The sequence below is a fragment of the Montipora foliosa genome, chromosome 4 (genome assembly GCF_036669935.1).
Source record: "Montipora foliosa isolate CH-2021 chromosome 4, ASM3666993v2, whole genome shotgun sequence".
Classification (NCBI taxonomy): Eukaryota; Metazoa; Cnidaria; class Anthozoa; order Scleractinia; family Acroporidae; genus Montipora; species Montipora foliosa.
Window position 1 is genome coordinate 26,192,783 of NC_090872.1, and position 9,120 is coordinate 26,201,902.

General features: G+C 40.7%; 1 protein-coding gene across 1 annotated transcript; it reads left to right on the plus strand.

The window, feature by feature from the left end:
• The first annotated feature begins 4,805 nt into the window (after positions 1-4,805).
• On the plus strand, positions 4,806-6,311 carry LOC137999138 (uncharacterized). Its single transcript, XM_068844982.1, has 2 exons — positions 4,806-5,047; positions 5,611-6,311. The coding sequence occupies exons 1-2, from the start codon at positions 4,898-4,900 to the stop codon at positions 6,277-6,279; spliced, it is 819 nt and encodes a 272-aa protein (XP_068701083.1). The 5' UTR covers positions 4,806-4,897; the 3' UTR covers positions 6,280-6,311.
• Positions 6,312-9,120: the final 2,809 nt, after the last annotated feature.

A 9,120-nucleotide genomic window follows, 5' to 3' on the forward strand; every position in this document is an offset into this window, starting at 1 on the left:
TCCCCGGCCTGAAAAAGGAACGTGAGCATGCGCACAATTGTGTTTTGTGTTTTGCGCTTGGGCTAAAATTCATCATGTAATCGCAACAAAATCACTTTTCGGTATTGGGGAGTTTAATATGGAATTTAAGCAAAGACGACGGCTACGGCAACGCCAACGTCAAAAAGCAAGAATATGATTGGTTGAAAAAGGAAAAATAATCGTGCAGCACAAATTTCCGTGCATTTGCCGTACACCACAAAACGACAACGTGAAATCACCAAATTTTAGGTTTTGACGAAAACGTGAGCATATAACAACGACGAACCATTTATTTTCTATTCTACTTTAGTGAAAGGATAGTTCGCCCGTATTTTACAACCTGAACAAGACAACATAATTGCAAAATACTTTTGATGGCATTAAGTTATATTTTGGAGTAACGTTTGCCGCAGCCGTCATCTTTGCTTAAATTCCCTAAAGCCGCAGCTACACAAGAGATTTTTTGCTCGCGTTGGTGATGCGACGTTTTTCAAATTTTGTCGGGTCGCCTGCGCGCAAGGGTGCCTACACTTGTCACAAATTTGGGCGACAAATAAACAAACATTTTTCCTTCTAATTTCATTGGCTAAATACTCTTTAATAGTCGCGTCGCAAACGCGGGCAAAAAGGTTGTAGGGTGGCTACACGGGCAACTATTCGTGCGATTTTGTCGCGAAAGTTTTAACTCTGGCGACTTTATTCTTGCGATTTTTTCACCCGTCGCGTTGCCAATTTAAGGGTGGCAACACGTGTGATTTTCATCGCGCGCTGCCGACACGACAAAATTTGAAAAACATCGCATCACCAGCGCGAGCAAAAAATCGCTAGTGTAGCTGAGGGTTTAGGGAATTTAAGCAAAGACGACGTTTACACCAAACGTTACTCTAAAATAAAACTCATGCCATTAAAAGTATTTTGCAATTATTCTGTCTTGTTCAGGTTGTAAAATACAGGCGAACTATCCTTTAACTGGTGGGGTACGAACGGTTTTAAAGTAAAAATAGAAAATAAACGGTTCGTTGTTATATGCTTAATAAGAATGCTCGTTTTTGAGACGCGGACGGCAACCGAAAGAGAACATTTCGCTTGCCATGGTGTCTTCCAGATTTTCAATACTGATCATCTCTAATGGAGAGAAGATACTTAGAGACGCGGAAGGTAACCGGAATAGAACATTTCGCCTGCCAGGACAGTGATGTCTCCAAGATTTTGACACTAATCAAAATCTTGGTTGTGTGAAGGATTGTGTGAAGAGAAGTTTTAAAAAGTGAAAAGGAAAAACCGCTCACTTCCGGTTGCCGTCCGCGTCTCAAAAACGCGCGTGCTGCAACGACAACCAAAAGGCAGTGATATCATTGGTTAAAAAATGGAACATGATCTTGCTGCACGTGCGGCACGCATTTTTGTACATTTCTTTCCCGTTCTCGTCAAATCAACAACTTGAAATGACCAGTTTTAAGGTTTTGACGACGTCGGCATACATCAGTCATTAGGGAGCTTAAGATCTACGACGACGACGTCGACGAAAACGCCACAAAACAACGATATCATTGGTTAAAAGAGCATAAATAATCGTGCTGCACGTGCAGCACGGATTTTAGCTCATATTTTTGCAGTTCTCTGCGTGACGACGACGTGAAATCACTAAATGTTAGGTTTTGACGACAACGTGAGCATGCAACAGGGAATCTTTCATTCTGCATTTTCAGTCTGAAACCGCTCGTACCAATTTATTTTTAGGATACTTCGCCCACATTGTACGAAGTGAACGTGATGGAATAATCGCGAAAGACTTTTACTAGAGCAAAGTTTTATTTTGAGGTGACGTTTTCGTCGACGTCGCCGTCGTAGATCTTAAGGTCCCTATTAAATTAGGGAGTTTAAGCATGCAACGTTTTGAGCCGCGGACGGCAACCGGAAGTGAGCTGTTTTCCCTTTTAAATTGTCTTGTCTCTACCACCTTTCATTGCTAAGAATCTTTTCGCCATTAGAGATGATTAATTTTTAAAATCTGGGAGACACTACTGCAATGTCCTGGCATGCGAAATGTTTGCTTAAACTTCCTATTATCTGATGACCCTTTCGTAGCTTCAGTATGTTCTTTTTTTTTTTTTACTTCTTTCCGCCATAAATGAAGGAAAGATGCCGAACATTCGAAAATAACAATACAGGAGAAAAAAGACAAAAATTTGAAAAAAAAAAAAGACACCCCGACCTCGGCCCCAGCCCCGCGTTTCGGCTACTACCAAATTCGCGTCGTTGTTTCGCAGAGTACTGCACAAATATGAAACCCAAATATGGGTGCGACACGTGAAGCACGATTATTTTTCCTCTTTTAACCAATGATATTGCTGTATCGTGGCGTTCTCGTTGATGACCGCGTCGTAGATCTTACAGTCAGCATTCTCTTTTTTTAGGACTGCTACTACTTGATTTTTACAGGAAAGACGTGGTGGGATTGTGTTCCTTGCACGATCCATCTTTTTGCATTAATTAACCACTAGCAACCACTCGTGCGGTTACTTGGTTGCAGACTAATAGACCTTATTCACGATAGCCGCCATGCTGGATTTGCTGTTATCATGCAAATTAGCTACACACTTCTGAGGGGGCAAACAACGCAAGTTCGAGAGGTTATAACGAATATCTTAGCCACACAGATGATTTGTTTCATGTTCATTGAATGTTTATCACCTAAGTAGTAAAATAGAATGCTTAAACAAGTTACTTCGATTTTTTTTCCTGAAAAATTAGCAGATAACGAAGTAGAAAGTCAAAATGTCGGAGGCAATCGAAAGATATAAAATTATTATGAAAGGTACTTAATTCTAAATTCTAAAATGTACTTTTAGCAACGTTAATTCAATATTTTGACGAAACGATTTTCCGAAATTTGCCTTTATTCCAATGTTTGCCCCCCAGCATAACACATGGCTAGTTTGCATGACAATTTGAAAACCAACATTGCGGCTATCGTGAATAAGGACTATTAGAGTCATTGCGGTCATCAGGCCCAATCTGGCTCCAGTTGTTTGAAGGGTGAATAGCGCTATCCACTGGACGGAATTGTGTTCCTTGCACGATCCACGATCCATGTTTTTGCATTAATTAACCGCTAGCAATCCCCCGTGCGGTTACTTGGTTGCAGACCAATTAGAGTCATTGCGGTCATCAGGCCCAATCTGGCTCCATTTCTTTGAATGGTGGATAGTGCTATCCACTGGATACAGAAATCACTATCCAGTGATTAACTCAATTGGTTTTGCTAGCCTTTATCCTTTGGATAGTGATTTATCCGGATGGTTGATAGCGTTATTCGCCTCTCATCAACCTGATTGGTCATAATTTGGCCGGATTTGTATTCTGACTTAACATAAAACAGTAAACTGATAAGCCAAGGCCGACACTTCTGGGTTATGGGATTCTGTTGCCTATCAATTCCGCCCGGATTGCACGACCCTGAGTGTTGGTCCGGCCCTCGGAGTTTTTGATACCGCAACCTCCCGCACGGTAGCCCGATGCTGAACCAACTGAGCTACCCGGTCAGCGGTACTTTTCAGAAACGCCTCCCTGATGCAGCTTCTGCGACAAGAACGTCAATTCTAAAAATATACAGCCAATGTGTGAACTCGGAAAAATCTGACTAATCTAGATGGAATTTGAGATCGCGACGCTCCAAGATCAAACTGAAGGCTGTTGAAGACTTTACGATGAATAGGGAGATTTGTAGGCTTGGACTAGTCAGAACTACATCGAGCAGTGACATGGTCAAGTCAAAACTTTTCTAGGCGTTTTAACTGCTTCCTGCAATCGCACTACTTCCAGCATTATTCATTGTCCGTAATTTTGTTTGTCAAATAGTGATTTTTTTTATACGAACGACCCTCTCTCGCTCCCCATAATCCTACCCCCCTCGCCTTTTTTTTTTTTTTGTCGAGCTTTCGCTCGATCACTGTATCAAAAAACACACCAAACCGCCTGCTACACGGGCTAAATGCATCCTTAAAGTGACACGCTTCAATGAGCAGTTCATGCTGCCCCATAATATTGTTCCATTGTCGTTCTTGTCAGCAAAACCCCATTGTTTAGCACCTAACCTAAACTATTCGTTTCGTCAAAAGTTTGTCTTCAATGACATCGACTAACTAATTAACCAAAGTATCCTTTCTGCCCTTGAATTCACCACTGAGTTGAATTGAAATCACCAATAATCGGTGCTTGTGGTCGGCAAGTGGACCCATCAAGCAAATCAATCAAAAAACAAAAAAAGTCATTATAATTATAATCAAGTGAATATATAGCCCACCGTGAAAGTAAAACAAAAACACACTTATCTGTCAACAAAAAAATTGAAAGCGTTTTGTGGGTCCGTGATAATGATCTCGTTTTTCGTGGGAAAAAATAGATTTATGCCCTCTTTAAAACGGTTTCGTCTCCAAAATCGAAATCGTGCTTTAAGATAGTGGATTATCAAATCTTGTTTTTCTTTGTGGCTCTGAAAAATTGGGATGGAGCTGATGAACGTACAGCCCTCAACAAAGTGATTCAGTCGAACAAGTGCCTAAGCAATTAAATAGGCAAAGTAAAATCGATGTGAGCCTAATGATGAGTTCTGAGCAGCCAGCGGGCTTATAGACTGAATGAAAATGTTACATGGTATAACGGATCAGTTCCGCGGCAATTAATAAAACAGGTAGAGTTATGCTTTCACGGTCGCGTACTTGAGCAGTAGTTTGACCATGTAAGCCGCCGGTCCTACATTCTGGCGATAGGCCGGGTAGCCCACTCCTTTTTGTCAGTAAGTCCAACCAGGGTGTGTGAATTGTTGTGAAGCGGTGGCTAGGCAAATCGAATACCAAGTGTTGGACATGATAAAATGAATGGGTTCATTCCCGGCGGATCGAATTTTCTTATGGTGTTCATTATTTTGAAGTTGCTTTTGATTAATATAAGTGAAGGAAACTTTCCTTCTGTTCGAGATTCCATCTTCTTGAAACAAGAGAAATCCGAGACGGGACCGAAGGAGGTAAGTTAATTAAGGAGCTAAATGGGTGATGGGTTGTAATTGGCTGGAGCGGAGTAATGCCTGAAATCTTACACTGAACGCCTTTAAGGACAGACGGTGGTTACATCGAACCATTCATATTTCACGATGATGGAGGTAAGCGCCTACCTGGCGTAGCTGAACATCATGTGAAGTGTGACTCCTCTCGAAGGCATAGGAAAAAACCTTTTTATTCACAATATTTAGTCGATCTCGTATACATGTAATAAAGAAACTGAATTTCTTTGCAATTTAACAAAAGTATGTCATCAATGTATATCAGCTGAAAAATGTCAAGCCCTATTAGCTTGGTAAACAGCAACCAGCCGTCAACAATGACACGACCATGTGGCTGCAAGTTACGCATCACAAGAGGCCCAATTTTATGCTTTGACTGAGCAGTGAACCGTACATAGCATTCTTGCATATCAAATTTGAAACCGAATTATCGAGTTTTGAGCTTGCTTCGCAACGAACAGTACTTTAGGTCTTTTTTTATAGAGCGGGGTATATTTATAAAGCGCTCTGTTTTGTATTACACACAGGAAAACTGGAAAACGGATGAAGAGAAACAATACGGTGCTTTTTTGAATTCATTTGTTGAAAAAAGAGACACAAAGACAATGGTCGCTCCAAGGTTATCGCCATTTCGTAAAGGAAACGCCTTTGTTATTCGTCGTGGTGACATTAAAGATGATATTGAAAGAGCACTTGAAAAACATATTGAGGGAATGGAGCCAAATTTTAAATCAGCATCCTTTAAACGACTTTGGCAGAAGTTACGACAACCACTGACCGACGTACTGAGGCCGCGGAAGCTGGAAGAAACAGTTGATGAACTCTATAAATGTAAGCTTGGAGATGATTTCCATCCCTACGAATTTCCAACTGACGTAGACGCTATGCAAAGGGACTTATCGATTTGCAAAATTGGTGAAATTCTGGAGAAGGACATTTTGTCTTCCTCAAGTTTACCGAGAAGAGCGAGAAATTACACTCATATTTGGAACCTTCTCAAAAATCCGTTGACAGGATGTTTCAACTTTGCAAGATTGTCGACATTGATGGACGAGTTAGCACAATGTTTTCCTCGTTTTGAATTAGCAGGAATAAAGTACAAAGTACCAAGCAAAATGTCCGAAGTGAGAAGAGACGCGGTCATTTGCAAAGTAGATGAAATACTGAATTTATCACAAGACTACGAAAACATTTAAATTTTGTTATTGATAACCGTTTAATTATAAGATTGTAGGTACAGGGCTCGGGCCCGGGGGGGAGGGGGGGGGGGACTCCCATATGAAACAGACGGGGATGCTCGTCGGAAATTTTGAATTTAACCCCTAAAGGAGATCAATCTAGGCGTGGCTTAAGCAAATTTTGACCCCTAAAAGAGACCGTTAAAAAACACAAAAATACGACACGCAACGAGTTTTAATGATAAAAAGGCATAATCATCGAATGCTGTTATCTAAAAAGAAAATTTAAAAGGAAATTTGACTTTTGTTTCTCTTCGCGTAATTCTGTGTTACTTCGCGGAACCTAAACGAGACCTTGGTGGCATAAAATATTGGCGCTTTGCCCGGAACACCCTAAGCGAGACCAAAATCCAAAATTTACACCCCTAAGCGAGACGACGAGCATCCCCGTCTGTTTCATATGGGAGTCCCCCCCCCCGGGAGGGGGGGGGGGGCTCGGGTCGGTCTATATACAGGCAGTCCATACAGAAGACCTGGTCTCTGAATCCTCCGAAATCAAACGATTCGGCAGCTTTCGGCAAACCATAGTGAATCCTTTGAAATGTGACCGTTGAATAAAAGCCACATGAACTTTCCAGTTTTGACAACCGTATAAGAATTTACTATTGTTATGTATAAGATTTAAAAAAAACGTAGACTGCAATAAAGCAGAAAACCTGAAAAGGTATTTTATATTCCCGACACTCGAAAGAAAACAAAAACCACGAAAACGGGTATCGAACCAATGCATGCCGCGAGTAAGAACTGCAAAGTCACGACTGCCAACTGAAACAAACTGAAGCAGGAAACGCATTGCTTAAAATTTAATCCCGCACTGAAATGGCTGATCTAAGACTATAAATACCCTCGATTTAACAATTTCTTTTTCGCCCATAAAATCAGTTATTTTATGAAAAATCTATTGTTTTTCGCTCATTTGCATTAGATTTGGTACATGTGAAATGCGACGTTTAAAACGGGCGCGGCCGAGTGAGTCCACAACAAATTTTGACCACTGTGATTACGAATATCGTTGTCGATAAGAGTACAGACAACGCTGAACCACCCTCGATTTGTTTTTACCACAATATTCAACGCCAACGAAAGTTTTTATTTCAGGGCGTGACCAAAATCATGACCGAAAGAAAGAGCAAGCATGTCTGTAACATTCTCGCAATATGATTGGTTTATATCCTAAGATGAGCGTTCTTGAACTCTGTGTTCAAGCGAGCAGTTACATTATTATTATTATTATTATTATTATTATTATTATTATTATTATTATTATTATTATTGAGAGGAACAGCCAATCGATATACTTCAATCACATTATAACTATAGTTAATAGAAGTCCTAATTTCTCTCATTCGGCCATGTCCAATCGAATGATGCTTTTGTCGAAAGTTAGAGTAAAGGGTCCGCTATGCAAAGGAACTTACCGATTTGCAAAATTGGTGGAATTCTGGAGAAGGACACTGAGTCTTCCTAAAGTTTACCGCGAAGAGCGAGAAATTACACCCATCGGAACCCTTTCAAGAATCCGTTATCCGTTGACAGGCCAGGATGCGCTTCAATGTTGCAAAATTATTGACATCGATGGACGAGTTAGCGAAGTGTTTTCCTCGTTTTGAATTGGCAGGAACTAAGTACAAGGCGCGAAGCAAAATGTTCGAAGTAGATGAAATACTGAATTTATCACGAGATTATGACGACATTTAAATTTTGTTACTGATAACGCTTCATCAATATGTAGGTGCAAGGGGCTCATGAAGGGGTAAAAGGGGAGCTGAGATTGACCTGATTTTTCGGTGGCTTTTCGGTGGCTTTTCCCTTTGTACAAAATGGCGTGTGCTGGAGCTACTTGTACGATTTGGCTTCCAGACACAAAAAGGTTTTTCATGGAATTAAGTACAATAATTACGAAGCAACGCAACAGCGAAACGCCACAGTCACTTAGTTCGATTATTTCTTCATTCTTTATAAGTAGACTGAAAAGAATACGAAAGAACTTAGGTGTTCTAACTTCTAGATCAGTCATTGCATATATGTACCAGAAATTTGCTTAATATCCTACTTTTATATACACCAATTACTTGGCATCTTGAACAAGCTACGATGTCAATTCGAGGGAATTAATTGCAGAAGAAGCCTATACCACAACAACAGAAGTCGTGTCTCAAAAATACTCAGTATCGACCACGGTAACTTCATTTGCGATAATTGTTTAAATCAGTTTTAATACTGATACTTTGTTAAACCACCGCGCAACGGTGGCTCAGTTGGTTGAGCACCGGGCTGCCAAGTGGGAGGTCGTGAGTTGGACTCCTGCCGGACCAACTCTCAGGGTCTTGAAATTTTGAACTGAAGAGAAAGTGCTGCCTTTGTAACGACATCTGCAAATGGTTAGACTTTCTAGTCTTCTCGGATAAGGACGATAAGCCGGAGGTCCCGTCTCACAGGCCTTGTTTGATAGCTGTGGGACGTTAAAGATCGCACACACTATTCGAAAAGAGTTGGGGACAGTTCCCGGTGTTGTGGTCCGTCCTTTCCCGGCAGGTACAAAACTCAGGTCACAGGGCACAGGTCACAAGTCACTCTTTTACCTACAAAGAAAGTATCCTAAACATTCATAAAAGCTAACCTTAGGCCTAAAAACTTTTCTTTAGGCCTAATTAGGCCTAAAATTAGCTTTTATGAATGTTTAGGATACTTTTCTTTAGGCCTAATTAGGTCTAATTAGTCCTAAAAAGACCTAATTAGGCCTAAGGCTAGCTTTTATGAATGTTTAGGATACTTTCTTTATAGGTAAAACAATGACCT